General features: G+C 38.1%; 1 protein-coding gene across 1 annotated transcript in view; it reads right to left on the bottom strand.

Annotated features, from left to right (window-relative positions):
- Positions 1 to 21389, bottom strand: part of CEP128 (centrosomal protein 128) — a 135184-nt gene that overhangs the window by 103191 nt on the left and 10604 nt on the right. The window contains exons 5-8 of the mRNA XM_069858630.1: positions 21043 to 21164; positions 18543 to 18634; positions 17773 to 17845; positions 8440 to 8556 (exon numbers count right to left, since the gene is read on the bottom strand). Of these exons, the coding sequence (XP_069714731.1) occupies positions 8440 to 8556; positions 17773 to 17845; positions 18543 to 18634; positions 21043 to 21164 (404 nt within the window). The remainder of the gene's footprint in view (positions 1 to 8439; positions 8557 to 17772; positions 17846 to 18542; positions 18635 to 21042; positions 21165 to 21389) is intronic.

A 21389-nucleotide genomic window follows, 5' to 3' on the forward strand; every position in this document is an offset into this window, starting at 1 on the left:
GATTACCTCCCTTGACCTGCTGGTCACAATTCTGATGCAGCCCAGGATACAGCTGGCCTTGTGGGCTGCAAGCACACATTCCCAGCTCATGTTGAGCTTCTCATCCATCAGCACCCCAAATCTTTCTCTCCAGGGCTACTTTCAATCCACCCTCCACCCAGCCTGTATCTGTGCTTGGAATTGCCCTGACCCAGGTGCAGGACCTTACATTTGGTCTTGTTGAACTTCATGAACTACATAAAGAATTATGCTTTTAATCTTACTGATGCATAATCAGGTACTGTAATACTGTAACATATTTAAGATTTTTCTCTAAGTACTCACTACAGATTCAAATCTATCATTCCAGTTAACTATAAACCTCAGCACTACACAAAGACCGAGCACACTTCATTTTAGTCAGAAAGATTCCTTTGTGCCATTATTGCACAAAGGTGTTTTTTTTAATAACTAGAAGTATCAATTCAGAACAGTCTAATAAGGATATATGATGTGTATTAACTGCAGCTGAGCTTCATTGTTACTAGCAAAACTAGACGCTCCGTTATATACTTCATTTTTGGCACAAAATTAATGTAGGACCAAAACCACATGTTTTCACACAAAGATGTTGCTAGAGATGTCAGCATCACAAGGAAAATGTTAAAACTAGGCTAGAATTAGATATAATGAAAAAGTTTTCAAAGATTTCCCTGCTGAAAGCAAATAGTATGTATCTGCATCAGTAGTATATCCTAATTCCCAGAAGTAACCGTAGAAGTCAATGCTATTTCAGATTATCAGGATCACTAAATAATATTTAGGTTATTAAGTAGCAATCATTTCAAATAAAAAGGCAATCTTTCCTATCACCGATGCTACAATGTTCAGTTTTACTTTCTGTATATTGTAAAAATGGCCCATAACTATTTCATTTCTAAGAAAATAATAGTTCATAAGAGAGAGAGGTTAGAAAATACTACAAAAAGATTCTAATGTCTCAATAAATTACATACCACATGTGCATTGCTTCAACTGTGAAACATGCATTTTTCCAGTGGGTGCTAGGCAGGCAATCAGTTAACCAATCAAAATGTCATTAAGAAATGGAAACATCTGGTCATGTGCAGCCAGACAAGCACCAACTGTTACCGACGATTCAGAAACTGCATAGGGAAAATGTAATTGTTTTCCCTCCCTCTTGCACTCCTTTTTAAATAATTCTCTGTCACTGGTTTGTGGCAATCTTGGGGTTTTTTTCCTGCTAAAGGTTTCTCTATGTAAGGTTTCTCTTGGGAAATTAAGGATTAAATTTAAAAAAAACAAAACAAACAAAGAAAAAAAAAACAAACCAAAAAAAAAAAGCAAACATGTAAATATCCAACTTATTGTTTGATTTCATTTGTCTCCAAAGAAGGGGCTGGGTAAATCAAACAATCAAAAATAGGAACTAGGAAGGGCATGCTGAGGACACACACTCCTGCCTGATGCCTTCCCAAGCAGCAGGCAGATGCTGAAGCACCAAGGAATAGGAACAGGCCTACAGTCATTAGGATTCTCCCCACCAAGATCCTCCTCTCAAAAGCATTAACGTCCAGGTTGGCCAGGAGGAGGCTGACAAGGAGGTTGATGAGGGCAGGCATGGAGGAGGCCACAAGGAAAGCTTCCATGCAAAGAGGTCTTCAACAGCATGGTTTTGGGATGGCACAGCACAATGTCATACTGCCTACCTAGGTGGTCAGAAACAGGCTCTTGTCCCTGACAGGCTAGACAAATTTTGTATTTAACCCAACAGAGCAAGTCTTGCAAGTCTTTTAAAGACTTCACTAGTATACAATTGTATTAGAATACTAACATACCTGGGGTACCCCAGCTCAACATACCTCATCTATATAGAGTATATTGAACTCCAAGACTACAAACAGAAAAAAATAATTTATTCCTTGCTAGACTGCTTTTCCTAACATATGGGGAAAAGTACACGGAGGTCTCTGTAACAACAGTTCTCAATCTTTCAAACTTAGGAAAATCTTCCAATAGCAAATCATAACTTTTACTGCAATTTAAGCCTACTGACTTGTCTTAAAATTTGGCTTTTGGGGTTTGTTTTTTTAAAACAATATTTGGAAGTAATACAGAGACCACAAACTTAATTTGCCTTTTTAAAGTGAGACTGATCACAGAATTACATTCATACTAGCAGAAATACACAAGCAGACCAGCATCATGCTGTATTTTAAAATAAGGCAAAAATTTACCACATCCTAATTTGGATGAGAATTCTTTCCCTTATTTCCTATATTAGCAGCTAGCATGGGTCCCAGTATGCTACCTAAACATTCCAACCAGTCATTTAAAGACAGATATTTCAGAGACAAATACATGAGACTTTTTCATGTTCCAAGACAGACTCATATTCAAACTACAATCAAAACAGAAACATAAGCCACAGGTGGCATAGCATAGAGCCAAGGAGCAAATGTCAATGAGGCATTAAAACAGCGAGATGGCTCAGAGCACAGATCAAGTATGTTTGCCTAAAAGGATCAGAGATAAAAATATGCAAAAGGAGAATTTTCAATAATGCTTTTGACCACCAGTCTACCTTACTCTCTGTTGAAAGTCCAGCAGCCTGTTGTACCTCACTTTGTGTGTAGTGGGAGGCAAAGAGAATCTAGATATCCAACTGCATGAAAAACAAAAGCAAAAAATTCATCCTGGCCTATCCAAATTACTAGCTTAAGACATAACTCTAGTCATTGCCTTACCATAGTCAGTGGGCTCAAAAATATCCATAAAGTGATTCTGTTCACATAAAGCATGCAAAGTGTGAACACAAGGAATCATTTCACCAAAGTTCAGGAAGCCAAGCACAAGAATTAGTAAAGCCATCCAGTGCATCCAATATCTATGAAATTTGTTTAACACCCATTTTTAAGAATGATAATTAACCTCGTTTTAGAAAATGGATGCATAAATGCAAACAAACAGCATAAGGTGATTGTGTCCTCCTGTTCAAAATAAAATAGTAAAGAATCTCAAAGTAGTTTGCTTACACAACAAATGTATTTTGTTAAAGCAATCCACATATACATGTCAGTAGCAGTGGCGAGATGAGCATATTTGTTCTTTCTAATGAAAAATATATTTGTATCAGGAATACAGAAGAAAGTGAAGATGTATGATTTGCATGAATTTGTTTGCTAATCACAATTTTCTAATTTGCTCTAATTGCTGTTTAAATTGTGTTTAAACACACCAATACACATCAAATTAAAAGACACGTAAAAATGTAGAGAAAATTTTATCCATCTAAGTGCACCACATACAGATTCAAAATAATAATGCAACTTTACATGTTAAGGACACAAAAATTTATGTCAAGCTTTCTTCATGTTCAGTAGACACTGAGATATCACCTCTATTAATTAATAATCAATGATCATAATAGTGGAATACAAATAGAAAGTTTGCACATCATACAAAAGACAGACAGAAACAAGACACACAAGAGAAAGAGCAAAACAAATATCTTTCCATGTTCAGTCAGATCCTGAAAATATATTATTTAATAATTGAGACTTAGGAAGATAATTCTTCTAAGACGATGAAATACTGACAAGCAGTGGTCAGTTATGGGCACTGCAGCCTCCTTAAAAATTGTAGCTATTAACATTTAAGCATAAGGATTTCTTAATTAAAGCAACTACTGTTCGCATACAAGTCAAATTTGATTTTGTTTGGTTTGAAATGTATTACAGCCAAACTAATGAAAAAATTGCTTCTTAAAATAGTTACAAATGCTTTAAATAGCATTTCTTTGTAAATCATTCAGGCCATACTAAAATGATGGTATTTCAGAACTCAGTCCAAACCCTATCCTCTCTTCCAGTAACATTACTTGTGAAGCATCTTGGAGAAATAAAAGAGGACAGAAAAAGACTTTACTAGAACATTACATCCACATAACGATCACCACAAGACTGAGGCCACTGAGAGAGCTAAAAGTCCATCTAACTCATAATTCAAATTATACAGCACAAGAAATAGATTAATAAAATAAAAAGTTCTTAAAAATTGTGTAGAAACATGCTTCATCCAAATAACAATTGCAACAAAGTATTTAATTATTTACTTTATTCTTACTAGGGTATGTAAAAATACACAAAACAACTCAAGTACATTCTTCCCAAGATACAGCAATTTAAGCTACAGAGAAAACACACCATGCCACAGAACTTTTATATGTTATGAAGACTACTTCTTGATACACTCCACAGTGCATACTGTCCTTGTGCACTCCAAGCTCTCAGATGGAAAGCTTTCTGTCCTAATCAGTATCTGTACGAGGCATGTCTATCCCTTCCCTCTCCTCCAACATGTTGTATTTGTGTAAATGGAAGACCAAGCCCTCACAGTCCTCCATACCAGTGTCATTAAAAGAGAGCAATAGAAGCTAATGGGCAATGGAAAACAAGTGGCAACCGGGCAAAAGGCTGTCACTCCTCAAAGAAATTCAGGTTAGAGATAAGCAACATTCTGTTCTTAAGGAACTGCCCATAAGCATATTCACATGGGTGAACCCAAGCACTCCACTCAGAATGGAGTAGGGACCAAAAAATTCCAAGACCATCACTTCGCAGGTTGGTATTGCTATTGCAGACAAGTGCCATTAAAGAAAATTAGAAAAATGAAATCTAAATTGATACCACCATCTCCAAGCATTCTTGCAGAGAATCAGCACAGATATTTATTAGTTTCCTGCTGCAGGTCTACTCCCAAATTTGCTCACGCTTCACCAGTGGAGGACATGTCATTTACTGGAAAGCAGCTTGGCTGCTTCTTCTGATACTTCAGAAGCCATCACAAAAGGAACAACAGATAAAAAAACCAAGCTGCAGAAAAAAACAACTATCCTCTCCCTGTGCAGTGCTCATTAAGAGCATTCTCATCTACAGTCTTCAAGTAAGAACAGACTTGTGTGGATGTACTGAAGGAAAAGATCCACCTTTTATAGTAGCTAGTCCTCAGCATCACTCTGTATATTCCATGAGAGATCAGAGGAGTACAATGATGAGACTGCTGCAGACCTGGGAATTACATCTGCAATAGCCAACTATCAAAGCAGCATGAAAGAATATATTTCACAATAAGGAATAAAACAGCCAATGTCATATATTGTGTTAAGAAGTTGCTGTTCCTAATGTACGCTGTAGTCACACTTAACTGTAAAGCAGCCAAGAGAAGTACGGTTCCACACTAGAGTCCCTCAATCTGCTCTCAAACATTCTTTGACCTATCAAGCAATCTTTGTGCAAACACTACCAACAAGTGATTGATGAACAGTAAGAAAAAAGTTAAATAACACCAGAGATTTTACTCAAAATCCAATTATTCTTATCAGGTTTTTTTTTAAATAATTATCTTGTATTTGCTGAATAACTATCTTGTATTTGCCGAATAATTATCTTGTATTTGCTGAAACTGCCTACTTAAAATACAGGATATTAAAAAAATTAAAAATGGTGCAAGCTATTGAGGTTTTTTAACAACTTTGACCAGAATCTTTAAAGCCAAATTTATTTTGTCTTTAGCACAGAAAAATAAAAAAAAATCTTAGCAAAATACATTAATTATATTAATTCAAGTAACACACAAATCAACAGGAACCCAACTACTCCTCAGTTTGAGACTATAACCTGTTTAAGCTATTCATATTCAGAAAATTTAAACACTTCATGGTCATGAATTACGTTATATATTCTACTTGTCATACATATTGAGTCTATTAATCTATAATACCACATTCAAAGAACAAAGTTTGAAAAATCAAAAATCGGAAGCTCAGAAACTCCAATTGGCTACATTCAATTCTCAAGCTGTTTTGGTATTGTTTCTAATTTGAGATTAGATCAGTTCTAAACTTTTTGCCTCTTTAGATATTCTCATATTCCTATTTCTTCTATAACTTATATTCCATAACAAAGTAATTTTCTTCACAAAGCTTTCCCATACAGCAACCTCTTGGGACAATAGTACACAGAGAGGCAGCAGGTACAGGACCCAGACTATTTTGCTCTCAAAACCACGTGTTTTTCAAGAAGTAAAGCACAAGGTGACCCAGTTTGCCACTCTAAGACTTAAAGCGCTCAGATTGCCACTCTGAGACCTAAAGCGCTCTTTTCAACATCAAGAGATGTTGAACCATTTCCTGATAAATACAAACACCATCCAGGAGTGCAACCATCTTCTACCCAGAGAAGAACAAATTAACACGACTATTCAATGGGGAAGATGGGACAGCTGGATGTAAACTGGGACTGAGATTTAAGGGCTTAGCAATATTACAAGTATGAAGACATCTGCCATGTAGGAAGTTGCAACTCTGTCATAAAGATGTTCTCCAAGCTACTAAGACAGCTATGACAGAAGTAGTAGAAGGAAGATAAGTGCTACTGGGAGTGTAATGGAAATCTGTGTTTGAAGGACGATACTGTCTCTGTATTCCTCTGTAATCTGTCAAATAAAGATTGCCTAATAGCTATTGAAAGAAGCTCTCTTCTGCACTTGTCATCTGACACCACCAGTGTATAACAAAGGTTGGAAGCTCCTCAAATACCCACAATTCATTGCACCAGGTGTAATATATGTTATATTAGGATCCCCAAACACAGCAACGAGAATCCAGTCCAAGAAATCCAGAGTCACGACCAAGATCAGCCACCCAGAATGATGATTTAGAGATATAAACCCCTGTCTGAGGGAGAGAAGAAAATTGCCAAAAACGTGATTCTCCTGCAAGTAGCAGCTACAAATATGGTGTGTAGAACAAGCCTGTTTCCAGTCAGGATTGGCTCTGAGTCTTGGACTGTGCAAATTCCTAATATTAAATGTTCACCAAGCAGTCTAACAGGTGTTGACCTTTCCTGTAAACTGAGAATGAAGACTAAACATCGATATTATGAACAGCGGTATCAAAGAAATCTTATAAATAGAAAGGGGACCCTTGGGAAAAACAATTAACAAAAATACACACCAAACAAAATAGAATTTGAAGGAGAAAGGATTAAGAAATCTTCATCTACTGCTGGACAGCTTAAAAGAATGGAAGATCAGGCATGTACTTAGTATTTCCTATTCATTTTGCATGAATTTCAAAAGATAAGCTACTAGAAAACAAGGTATCCAGCTTCAGGACTCATGGTCACATAGCAAATATATGTAAGTCTTTGAAATACATTTGAAATCATTCACTTGAATTCAAATTTTAATAAGAAAACCACATCAATTAACCTTTACAGACACAAGTTAATATCCCTTTAAAAAGATTAAAAAAAAAACGTTGTTCCAGTCTGCAGATAATGCCATAAAATGACACCAGCTCATTTCATTATGCATTCCTCTACTGGACTGAAGGCACAACCCAAGAATCTAGAAATGGACGCAGGCATATTAAAGAGCAATGAAAACTGTAATAAAGCACCCTAGTTCTTTTCACCCTGTAGGATATCAAAAGGGGGGAAAAATAAAACAGTAATGCTTTCTGAGATATCATCAGAAGCACTACAAACATTTTGATAAACATTACTTTTTACCTATATCAAAAGAATATCTATTCTTCTTAAACACCACCTCTTTGAAGAGTGTCTAGCTTTACATGAAATACAAAGTGTCAATCTAAATTAAGGTCCCTCCATATCACTGCACAGTGTAAAACAATTACCTTTGAAGAAGTGTACATACTGCTACTAATATTAAAAGTGAAAAACCAAGGAATTGCACATTTCTTCTTAACTATAGCATTCCATTCCATAAAGATAACATGGCAGATTGTATCTTAAAGGGGAGTGAAATAAAAAGTTACCCTAAAGATACAGACTATTATCCAAATAGCAGTAAAATCATAAGATGTATTTTTTCCATCCACTTCTTAAAACAAGCAGAAAAAAAGCTACTAGCTGGCTCCAATTTTAATTCATAATACAAACATTTGTATTTGTTTCCTAAACTACGTTTTGTATTTCATCAGATACTGATGAATGAAACTGTTTGAAAAGCTGTCTGGCCACTATACTACATTTGATTGCTTGTTGAAATACATTAAAAATAAACTGCTCACTACAAGCAAAGTTTATATTTTAGAAAACAAAATGTTTTAATTGAGAAAACTCAGGTAATGATTTGTCTGGTTTTATCTGGGGTTTAAGGGAGAGCATAGGACGTGGTTTCTTTTAAAGAATATTTGTGGCAGTTACCAAAAGGTCTAAACACAGACAAGACACTATAAGGAAGAACAGAGACTGTACTTGTTATCATCCTGTTGTGCCAAAACAAGCAGAGTTGGACTAAGACAATGTGCCAAATATATGAGCACTTCTGCCAGTTTGACAGGTGCAGGCTCACAAATGCATCAAGTTCTTAACTTAATATTGAATACACAGGAAGTTTGCACTTTCGTACCTCTTGTAATTGAAGAGACATTTGTCCCAGTTGGTCCTGGCGCCTTGCTACAAGCTGTCTTTCGGCACGCATTTCTTGTTCTATCTCCTGAAGTCTTCTCTCTACCCGTTCTGATACCTTCAAAAGGAAAAAAAAAACCACCCTGCTGGAAATCAATGCATCATTTACAACCTATTAAGACAATAAAAGCAAAAAAAGCAAATAACAGTATGGGACAGAAAGAAGAAAGAACACAACTTTTACTATATTTAATAAGATTTACAATGGAATAGAAAATAACTGGAGTTACACAAGTACACAAGCAGGAAACTGATGTGCTGTCTTCCTGCCTTGCCCTCCTTTAGGTACAGACATATTTTTCACTACAGCAGGGGTTCTACTCAAGTGCTAAATATCAGGCTTGGTCCAGCCTAACCTGAAACTACAACACAGACCATCTTAGCTTCTTTATCACAGGCCTGATTAACCTTTGGATAGTCATTTCTTTCACATCTCCAGCCTGTAAAACAGACCAATATTTGCCACTCACAGTCTGAAATCTGTGAGTGAAAAGTAGTAGAGCTAAGTACATGAGAATGACTGTAACAACACAAAATGATTATATCACTTTAAGACTTCTTCCTAATATTTTGTGAAACTAAATATAAATTAACACAAAAAACACCAGTTATTTGTTAAAAGAATCTAGATTATAAACACAGTAATTCAATCTTAATCTACAATACCAGAACTACTTTATTTCAAGCTGCTAGCAGACAGCACCCTCTCGTGGGCAGCAAATTAAATTTATATTGTTTAAGTTTAGCAAGAAAAAATATTTATGTATCATTTCCTGCTTAACTTAAAACTAATTATTTTAAACAATCACTAGAAAGCAATATATATATATACATTACTGAATGGTATTTGCATAAAAACAGGAAGACTTAGAACACCATTCCACTACTAGATCCTGATGTATGTGGCGAGGAACAAATACTCATCTGTACTTTCACCAGTAAGCATGCTTCTACTAGGCCTAGGCACATGGGTGGACAAAAAATTTTAACATGGGCAACACAGTTGTGTAGCAACAGAAAAATAATCAAGGTGACATCTAACAATCTGGACTTCAGGAGTACATCAGGTTTAAAGAATGAAACAGTCTTTCTTTACAACAGAATACATCAATTTGAAACAATTTCTTGTTCCCACAGCCAGACATACAGTCATCTTACAATTTGGAATTATGTATTTTCTCTTAAAACCATCAGGAGATGCTCAAAAAATGTACTGCATCCAACCACGCTCTTTCATGTAAATTCTGGATTATGACTGCAGAACTCTCCTAATAGTAAAAACTAGTGCACAAAAATTAAGACCACATCGCACCGTTTGTATTTGTTTTGACAACTAGTAATTCATTTAGATCTAGTAATTCATAAAATGCTCCAACTAACAGAAACAATGATACTATGTGGCAAGAACAGAAAATAACACCTTGTCATTAAACTTATGTTTTCGCTGGAAACTGGGAAATATCTATCATGTGATTCGGAGAGGGTGTGCTGGTGTGGACCACCAGTGCCTCACCACACAGAAAGTGGGGGAGAACACACCTGAGGGTGCTAAGGGAGATACAGGCACTCTGGAGCTAGCTACTCCAGTTACCAGGCAATTGGGAATGAACTCTGTTCCCTCTAAGAGGGCTGAAGGCTCGGCAGCTCAGCTGAAGTGCATTTACACCAATGCACGCAGCATGGGGAATAAGAAGGAAGAGCTGGAAGCTGTCATAGGGCAAGGAGCCTATGATGTCGTTGCCATCACAGAAACGTGGTGGGATGACTCATATAACTGGAGTGCAGCTATGGTGGGGTACAAACTCTTCAGGCGGGATAGGAAGGGTAGGAGAGGAGGTGGGGTAGCCCTCTTTGTAAGGGAGGACTTGGACTCCATTGAGATGGATTGTGGCAATGAGGAGATTGAGTGCCTGTGGGTTAAAATCAGAGGAGCCCACCAGAAGGTAGAGTTTGTGATGGGAGTCTGTTACAGACCACCCAGCCAAGGAGAAGCAGCTGATGAACTCTTCTATAAACAGCTGGGGTTAATCTCTAGATCAATGCCTCTCATTCTTGTGGGAGACTTCAATCTTCCTGATATCTGCTGGAAGTATAATAGAGCAGAAAGGAAGCAGTCTAGGAGGTTCCTGGAGTGCGTGGAAGACAACTTCCTTGCACAGCTGGGGAACGAACCAACAAGGGAGGGTGCCCTCCTGGACCTGCTGTTTGTGAACAGAGAAGGCCTTGTGGGGGATGTGGCAGTAGGTGGACACCTAGGACAAAGTGATCATGAGATGATAGGGTTTTCTGTTCTAGGTGAAGTGAAGAGGGTGGTTAGCAGGACAGTAGCATTAAATTTCCAGAGGGCAGACTTTGAACTCTTCAGAAGGCTGGTTGGCAAAGTCTCATGGGAGACAGTACTTCAGGGCAAGGGAGCCCATCAGGGCTGGGAGCTCTTCAAAAAGGAAATCCTAGCAGCTCAGGAGAAAGCCATCCCCATGTTCTGGAAAAAAAGCCAGCCCGGGAGAAAACCAGCTTGGTTGAACAGAGAGATCTTGAGTGATATCAAGAAGAAGAGAAATGGTTATGGGCTCTGGAAGAGGGGACAGGCCTCTTGGGTAGACTACAGGAGGGAAGTGAGATTGTGTAGAGAAAAAATCAGAAGGGCTAAGGCTCAACTAGAAATCAGATTGGCAAAGTCTCTGAAAGACAACAAAAAATCCTTCTATAAATATATAAATAATAAAAGGAGGACTAGGGAGACCATACAGTCCCTATTGGACGCAGAAGGAACAACAGTAACAGGGGATGAGGAAAAGGCTGAGGTACTTAATGCCTTCTTTGCCTCAGTCTTTAATTGTAAAGAAAGTCGTTCCCTCTGTGTACAAACCCAGGAGCTAGAGAAGCAAAATGAGGCTCCCATGATCCAGGAGGAGGTGGTCAGAGCCCTTCTAGCCCGACTAGACACCCACAAGTCTATGGGGCCGGATGGGATTCATCCAAGGGTATTGAAGGAGCTGGCAGATGTGCTGGCCAAACCCCTTTCCATCATCTTCCAACAGTCCTGGAAGACTGGGGAAGTCCCACTGGACTGGAGGCTGGCTGATGTTGTGCCCATCTACAAGAAGGGTCGCAGGGAGGACCCAGGAAACTACAGGCCTGTCAGTCTAACCTCAGTGCCAGGGAAAGTCAAGGAACAGGTGATCTTGAGTGCTATCATGAAGCACATGCAAGAGAACCAGGTGATCAGGCCCAGTCAACATGGGTTCACAAAAGGCAGGTCTTGCCAAACTAACCTGATCGCCTTCTATGACAAAGTGACTCGGCTGCTGGATGAGGGAAAGGCTGTGGATGTGGTCTTCCTGGACTTCAGTAAAGCCTTTGACACAGTTTCTCACAGCATTCTGCTTGAGAAACTGTCAGCCTCTGGCCTGGACAGGCGCACACACTCCTGGGTGGAAAACTGGTTGGATGGCCGGGCCCAGAGAGTGGTGGGAAATGGTGTGAAATCCAGCTGGAGGCCAGTGACAAGTGGGGTTCCCCAGGGCTCAGTGCTGGGTCCAGCCCTGTTCAGTGTCTTTATCAATGACCTGGACGAAGGCATTGAGTGCACCCTTAGCAAGTTTGCAGACGACACTAAGCTGGGTGGAAGTGTCAATCTGCTGGAGGGTAGGGAGGCTCTGCAAAGGGATCTGAACAGGCTGGACCACTGGGCTGAGACCAATGGCATGAGGTTTAACAAGGCCAAGTGCCGGGTCCTGCATTTCGGGCACAACAACCCTATGCAGTGCTACAGACTAGGAGAAGTCTGTCTAGAAAGCTGCGTGGAGGAGAGGGACCTGGGGGTGTTGGTTGACAGCCGACTGACCATGAGCCAGCAGTGTGCCCAGGTGGCCAAGAAGGCCAATGGCATCTTGGCTTGTATCAGAAATGGTGTGACCAGCAGGTCCAGGGAGGTTATTCTCCCTCTGTACTCGGCACTGGTGAGACTGCTCCTCGAATACTGTGTTCAGTTCTGGGCCCCTCACCACAAGAAGGATGTTGAGGCTCTGGAGTGAGTCCAGAGAAGAGCAACAAAGCTGGTGAGGGGGCTGGAGAGCAGGTCTTATGAGGAACGACTGAGAGAGCTGGGGTTGTTTAGCCTGGAGAAGAGGAGGCTGAGGGGAGACCTCATTGCTCTCTATAACTACCTGAAAGGTGGTTGTAGAAAAGAGGGTGCTGGTCTCTTCTCCCAAGTGACAGGGGACAGGACAAGAGGAAATGGCCTCAAGGTCCGCCAGGGGAGATTTAGGCTGGACATTAGGAAAAAATTCTTCACAGAAAGGGTCATTGGGCACTGAAACAGACTGCCCAGGGAGGTTTGATTCACCTTCCCTGGAGGTGTTCAAGGCACAGGTAGACGAGGTGCTGAGGGGCATGGTTTAGTGTTTGATAGGAATGGTTGGACTCGATGATCCGGTGCGTCTCTTCCAACCTGGTTATTCTATGATTCTGTGATCCTTTTCTCCAGATATATTTAAAGTACACAAATGCAACAAATTGATTTTTTTCACATTTTAAAAAAAACTTGGCTACATGTTTCTGAAGGCAGAAGCTTTCTCAGCTCTCTCACACAACTTTATCAAGTGAAGTTGAGCAAGAGAACACTAAAGCTAATAGGAAAGAAAATTCTAATTTAGACTTGACAAAAGGTCCAGACGTTCAAAAAGAGAGGTCACTAAACACAGGTCTAGTTCACTGCTTGCACAGCAGATGACATAACACAAGGCAGCATCTGGTAAGCTTCAGACTCCTGCAAACTTCAGATTTCATTGCAAACCATCACTAACGAAATATGAGTAAGAAAGTAACTTTTACTAACTGTAAGATGTCCAGTGATTTGCCTTGCCTCTGACTTCTTTCAACTCCCTCCAGAATACAACTGTTAATCTTATTTCTAACAAGGTACTGAGAAAGATGCATTCATTATATTTGTCAGGCACATGGGCATTTCAGAGTTAAGAGTTAATCCTCTTAAAAAAAGAAGGAGGCACCAAATCACCAAACATTTTATGCTACTTATAACTCATTGGAAAAAAACACTATCAATAAACTGTAGTTAGGATATATAGCGTATCATTAGGTCATATTCTTTGTGCAGAGAGCACAGAAAGAAGCAGCTGGGAAGGATTTCAAAGGCTAGCAAACTTACAGCTTGGCTAAACACACAACCTTTTATATCTGTATCATTCTTCTACAAGCCTATCTCACCTGCTCAAAAAGTTTACAGACTCCCTAGACAATTCATTCCATTGCTTCTAAAATTATCTGGTTTTCCTAAAGTACAATTTTCATCTTCCTTGCTGAATTTTATACCTGTTAGACTTGTTCTATCCTCTAAGCCACATCCAAGATTGAATACTGGATTTGAATTGTTTTCCAACATATCTGATGTCCATCTGCAAACATAACAAGCATTTCTACATTGCATCATCTGGACTACTAATAAAAACTTTGGAGAAAATGAGATCAAAAATACCAACTCATAAAATTCACTAACTCCTCTGATTTTAACAGTGAGCGGTTTACTAGCTATGCAGGTATCTGGACAGTTGTGTGTTTATTCTAGACTATATCCAGTTTTACCATATTTTACTGAAAAGATTATTAGAACAGTATATGAAATTCTGCCTAAAAAGGCTTTAAAAATTGCATCAAGATATAGAAAACTGCTTCATCCTTATAAATTCCTTCCGTGATATAAAGGTGTAATTTTTCTGGACAGATCTGTTTTGACTGCTAATCAAGTTTCTTATTTGCTCTCGGATGTTTAAAAATCAAGTTCTAGAAAAATACTCAGTCTATTTTCTCTTTTTTCAAGATTTGCCCTTTTCCAACATTCCAAGAATATATTTCTTTTGTAACTCACCCCCATAGTGCCCACGAATAATCCAAAACAGTGGTTTTAACATCACTTCAGGTAGTTATTTGAATTTCTTACCTAATCTGCACCAGGTTATTTAAAAATATTTTGCATGCCTGCCTTCCTCCCCCAGTATTTTAAGCTAAAGTCTTACACCTCCCTTGCTGGTCACTAAGTTGCAGCTTAATTTCTTTGCAAGTATGAATGTTAAAAACGTGTTAAACAGGAATCAATTTTCTTGGCACACTGTGTCAGTAGTTTCCCCTACTCTGCAAAGAACAGGCCAGTAACTTTGCTCTTCCTGAGAAATGGTGATGTATTTAAGAGAAGAATCATCATCGCCCTTGATGTCCTTGTTGGTGCACCCTATTACCTACCATCACGGCCTGTCTACTCCCATATATTTACACTATTTTTTTATGGCTGTTCTTACTAATCTGATTTAGTTGCTTCTTTCTGCATTTTTTCTCTTTCTGTCTGAGGTATATAGAGAGCTTCTAACTCTGCAAAACATATATTGCCATATTTCCTACACCTTCTTGTCAACTTTTCCTTTTTTAAGGGAATTTGCATAGAACACGTTTGAATATTTGCCCAACTCTCACTTCCTCCAGAAACTGAAGCTTTCTCTGCAGGTAACCAGTCATTTCATACATAAAAGACTTGCAACTTCAAACTATTCCAAATATGAATGAAATGAATAGTAAAAAAGAAACAAGCTTGAGAGTATGAGTAAATTGATTTGTTAAAACGGTCATTTTTTCCATCAAATTTGTTGAATATTTTTGGTAAGACAGAGCTTGGCATACAGAATGGTTCAAGAAAGGATAACAGAATAGATATCACATTGGTTAACATTTCTTTAGAAGAAAAAGTATTTTCTGGTAGGCAAAATGCTTACTATGGAACATTAAAATATCATTAATCCTGAAAAAAAGGATTAAATGAAGGCAGCCACATAAATACTACATTTGACCTACTTTACAAAGATCAATACTTGGGAGACTATGGTCTTTCATTTCTGTTCCTAATTCCCTAACCTCCCGACAATGCAGCTGAAATTGGCCAATAGACTCAAATGTTCAGTGGTACATAGCTGTCAAGTACATTTAGACTTTGTGAGAGATTTCAAGAAATGAGATCCCCTCTATCAGGGATCTTATTCAATACTGCATCTAGGGGAACAGGGAGAACTCAGCCTTTATTCCTTTGTTTTAGTTGTTAGCAAAGTACGTGCACTTAGTCTGAAATTAAGTATTAGCCTATTTAGCATTATAAAAACAAATTAGGTTGGACATATAAGAAAATAAAGCTAGCAGTAAAGTCAGAAAGATGCAAAGAAAGTGTCATGTGGCTTTGGAGATGTATCTTGGTAAGGAAGCATAATATGGGAAGAACATGAAAGTTCAAGGATTTAGATAACCAGGATACAATATGGGTTTTTGTAGGATGACAAACCCAAAACTTGTTCAAGTGGTAAGACAGGAAACTGGGAAAAGAAGGCAGAGAGCACCCACATTCACAGCAAAATAACTTTTATTATGTTGCAACTTGCAACAGTACAGAAGAACCCAGTACCATCACTTGTGGCTTCCTCTGCATTCCCTGGAAAAGCTGCTATGTCACATTCACGTGCTAGCTGTGTTTAGCAGTACAACTTCCTGGAATGCACTAAATTTACCTTTTTCATTTTGGAGCATCAAAAAGACTAAGAATCATAACCTCCAATAAAAATCTGAACTAGTGCCTCAGAACAACAGTAGTGACTAGACCTTTATCCCCACACATCTGTATAACAGGCAATTTTCAAACAGCACCTAATATACTGAGCAGTACAGCTGTAAGAGTTTAGAACTATAGAAATGAAGGCTTAAGGACAATGAACTGAAAAGAATGTTTTTACCATGAACACTTCCTGTCAAATTATCAAGATTTCAAGCTGAAAATTGCCAAGAATCACACAGTAGAATACAAGTACAGGGATGGTAATGTTGGATGTGATAAATATTTCAAAGCGATGTGATAAAGGCATCAAAGACAAAACTCCCTACACAACTTTGCATAGGGAAGTTATGAGGAAAAAAAGCATTTCCTTCTACCCAACTCACTTTCATCCATGAAAAATTAATTCTGAATGAAATAATTTCACTAGAGGAACTCCTAAACACAGATGGGTACTAAGGGATCTCAAAAATCTACAGTAACAGACCACAGTTTCTACACCTGCCCTATTCTCACGCTTTGTTGTACTCGTAATCAGAGTTATTTTTACACTTACCACCCCATTAGATTCCCTTCTTCTGCATTTACCTCATGTCATCCAATCTGCCAGCCTCATCAGTGTAACAGTAACCTTTGAACAAGCCCTTGAAAAAAGGCAATGTATCCACACCTAGCAGCAGAGAACAAGGGTAAAGAAGCAGTGTGGAGTGTTTTCAGGTTCTCTCAGTAGTGTGGAATAGCCTGGATACAATGAGTGACTAAGTATTTCAGAATTCTTCAGCCTAAAGAGAAAGAGAATCCTCCGAAAAGCCTCTGAAGATACTGAATAACCTCCTCCAATGAAAGTTTGGAAAGAAAAAGCAGTTAAGATTTAAAAAAAAACAAAAACAAAAACCTACAACAACAACAAGCCAAAAACAAAAAAACCCCAAACCAAACACAGCAACAAAACCATACAAAAAACATACACAAAAAACCAAAGAAACCCAAACCACAAAAGTGGCAGCTCCTCTCACAATATATAACCTACCTGAAAAATTCCTTGCTATAGGAGAAGTAATACAGTAAAGATATGAAAGTTATAACAAAGACTGGACAAATGCCAGAAAAGAAATCCACAGAGGGATTGTGAGGTACAGAAATCACAGATCAATTCCAGGTCACCAAGCTCCCAAGCCACAAGTGATTTGATAACTACTGTACAGGATTATCACTAAGTGTCTTTTTATTCTAATATTGTTTTCTAAAAGTCCACTTTTTGAGCATTCATCACACGTGGATAGATCTTCCCTAATTACCTATTTCTTCTGCAAATTGAAGCCCAGCATTTATTTCTTCCCTAAAAGAATGTCATTCAACACCTCAGCTTTCATAGCTTTATTGGATGATAATGTTTCCCCAAGATCATGAATTTTGAAGCAGAAAAATTCACTACATACACACTTGTAAAACACTCACTTTTACTTTAAACAGTATGTGAAAAAAACCTGATCTTGCTGATTTCATTATGGAAGGGTAACATTTTGACAACCTATAGCAACGTAGATAAGATCATGCTCAGATATAGGTACTAGTATGTGGCACTGATTACCAACACACATATTAAACTTGAAGCCCACATCCTGCTTAGAACAATAAATATAAGTATTTTTTTATGTTAGTCACACTCACCGTTTCTTGGTTTTGGGACTCAACAAGCTTTTCAGACAATTCTTCTAGAGTCCTTCTTAATTCAGCATCAGTCCTTCATAGAAAAATATAGGTAAGACAATATTCTATTGTGCAAAAATTAAATATCAACTGTGACAACTTTAAGCATCAACCTCCCGGAAGTTCATATTACTTGAATTTGTTCTATAGTCTCTAAATTCCTAGCATAATTACAGACCAGCCTCAAGTGGAAAATTCATCATAAAAAAGCATTCCCATTCCTCAAGGGAAGAAAACTAAGCATATAGTTTGAAAGGCTAGGTATTAAGTCAACAAGTACACAATTATGAACATGTCTACACCGTTATTTTGAACAGCAGTAGCTCCTGTTACTGCTGTTAAGTAAAGCACCATATGTTGACACAGTGTGTACTTTAAAAAGACATTATGGCCTGCATGAGAGCTTGCCCTCAGGAGACTCCAGTACCAAGAGCAAATAAGGAGCAAAGTTGTAATAACAGAAATTCCCAAGTCCTTGTTGTTTTGTTAATATATTAAAAAAGGGGGAAAGCCACATATACTATAAGAATCAGAATTGATAGGCATTATTTACATTTATAAATATTGCACAAGATGACATGGAACAAGCAGTTCATAATACTGCTTTAATCTACATGTTATGCAACACTCCACTCTCCCTCAAAATTATTTTTTTTCATTCAAAAGAACAAAGGAGTTTAAGAATTATTTAGAAACATAACAATTATTATGGAGCTATATTCTACTTATACCGATTTCTTCTTGAAAGCTCTCGACTGATGTCCTCTCCTAGGCGAACTTGTTCACTACCAAGATCCCGAAGAGACTGGTGGAAGGAATGCAGCTGTAAATTGAAGGACAAAAATTAAGCCAATGCCTAGGAACTCTGTGACATTCCAAAGATGCATATATACACACACTACTTAAAATAAAGCACATAAAAATAACATACAAAATTCCATGAATTACAGGTGAGCCCGGATGTGTGGATGAGGCTTGCATGTTTCTATTTCAATCAACCCTTCATAAAACTTGCTCAGTAAAGTTCAATTTTCAGTACATTATTTGCTAAACCAAGTTTCCCAACTATGTTGGGTTTTTTTTTTCCCCCCCGTTGTTGAGAAGTTGTTCATTTTGTTTGCCCACTACTGCACCACTTTACTGACCTAATGCAAAGCAAGTCGAAAGATCTGAACAGGTGAAGTCAGGACAGACACATTTCCTAGTATAAGTGAAACAGAGTTCCGTTCAGCTGTAAAAAGATGGCATATGAAATTGGAAGTGACCAAGAAGAACACTATGGTGTATTCAGGAACTACCAAAGCACTGAGGAATGGTATTTTACCTTGCCCAAGACTTCACATACTCTACTAGAATGCTTTTTTTAAGAGCTTAAGAAAAAAAAAAACAAAACCACCTATCTTTGTAAAACTTCCCATTTCCCTCTTTCAGCACGTCACTAATTTACAGTCAAAGTTAAAGGAGCAAATAAAAAAAGTAATAGGTCATCCATCCTTTGTGGGATAAAAAGTGACAGTCAATCCATCATAATCCAATGTACTGCTGCCAAAAGATCAGTGGCCAGAACAATCATTATTAAAACCTCTGGTTTATAATATCCCCTTGTTCTACACCCCAGACACAAAGTTGGATCTTCCTCAGCCCAGCTGACTGCCCTCTACGTTCAAACACAGACACTACCATCTCCACTGTGTGACTAACCCAGAATTTCAACCTGACCCAAGAGACTGAAAAAACAGCATATTTTCAGAATGTATCAACCTAACAGCGAGGCTCAAATGTGTTAAAAGCCCATTCAGCTGGAAAATTACCTTAACTAGAAGCAGTCAGAATGTGAATAAGGTTACAGAAAGAAGAAAAAGGCACAGCTTTAGTTAAGCAGTACTGCTTTATCTCTGCCCCATTTTCTACCTATTGTCCATGAGGTACCATGAGCAATAACTACTTCTAGTTCATTATTCCTCAAAGTACTATACTGTTCTTACAAAATAATTAATGATAAGTAAACTCCTATTTACTCCCTAAAAGGTAAGAATAAGGAATAAACCAGTAGTTATAATCAAAACAGGAAAAAAGCTATTTCCTTATATAGTTATTTAGATAAACTAGGAATTTTGTGTGCATATTCCAGAAATTCCCCTTGAATAAAATTTCTAAGATATTTATAAAAAATTTAGAAGTAGTCTAAAATAGTAATAAGCTTTCTGGAAGCTTAGGAGGAGACATTTCCATATTACAATATTTCCTTCCAAACATCATGTTCCACACTAACCCTGGGAGAAGAGGGAATGGGGGGAGAAGCAGACTGAAAGGGGTTAAATAGAAGTCTAGGAATTTCTGTAGCACTCAAGACTTCCCCAAAAGTCAACTGAGAGAATGTACTGTGGTTAAGTTTAAAATTAATTATTTGGAAGTTGAAACAGATGTAACAAAGTCAACACAAACACCTTTCTATCAGCTGCTTCAATGTCACTCATAATACATTTCTCCTGGAAAAAATCAGTCCACACACAGGGATTCTCTCAAGCAGTTCATAGAATCATAGAATCATAGAATAACCAGGTTGGAAGAGACCCACCGGATCATCGAGTCTGCTGTCCATCTATAGAATACAGAAAGACTATAATCTTATCCATTAAAGTAATTATTTTTTTCTGAAGAATCTGCAAGTGGACACAAGTTGAGCGGTATGGAAGTTACCAGTGCCATACACATCCTCTCCTCCTCACATCATCTGCCTGAAGTACAGGGTCAAATTATGCCACTCACAGGTCAGATCCATAATCAAGATGGAGAACTTGATGACTCAAAATCACTCCAGGCTACATTGAAGTAAACAGCAAAAGCCCTAAGATCATGTGCCATTAACCAAAGTAGAACAATCCCTTTTATAGCCACAAGGGATTTTAGCATGTAAGTGAATGTTAATCACATATTCAGAGATTACTTTTCTTTATCCTACATGGTGTAAATCTACAGAGATTGTTTTCATACATTCCTTTTGATATCACTAACCATCTGGATTTTTTTCTCTCTTATGAAACTTCATGACATTGACAGACACAAGAGGTGACTGACTGACAGAGAATGGCATGTAACATGGAAAGCAGACCTCATCGCTGAAACATTCTTAGCTGCACCATCAGAACCACCTCATTTGATGTAAAAGCAAAGAGCCTGGTGAACACATATTGCCTGCTTGGGGAAGCAACTCCCATTAGCGATCTGTACCTGGTCCAAATTATCTGCCTCATTGACAAATCGAACACTTGCAGATCTAGGCCTTCGATGTTTATTGCCCTGTGAGTCTCCATAATCCCTGAGAGGAGAAGTAGGCAGGAAGTGGCGGTTCCCTTTATGAGATAAGAGATTAAAGAATAAATAATAAGACAAAACTTCATCTCGGATATTGTTCATTTGTTTCACAAAAAAGTATGTTTAATCTTGCCAATATCCTTATAGGCCATACTGCAGACAATACAACCACTGAAGTTAAATAAAATGCACAGACATACTTCTTCCCAGGATTCTTTAATTTAAGTACTTCTGGAATATGGATATGTGATGGATGAGAAAGA

Source organism: Phaenicophaeus curvirostris, chromosome 5, assembly GCF_032191515.1.
Source record: "Phaenicophaeus curvirostris isolate KB17595 chromosome 5, BPBGC_Pcur_1.0, whole genome shotgun sequence".
Lineage (NCBI taxonomy): Eukaryota > Metazoa > Chordata > Aves > Cuculiformes > Cuculidae > Phaenicophaeus > Phaenicophaeus curvirostris.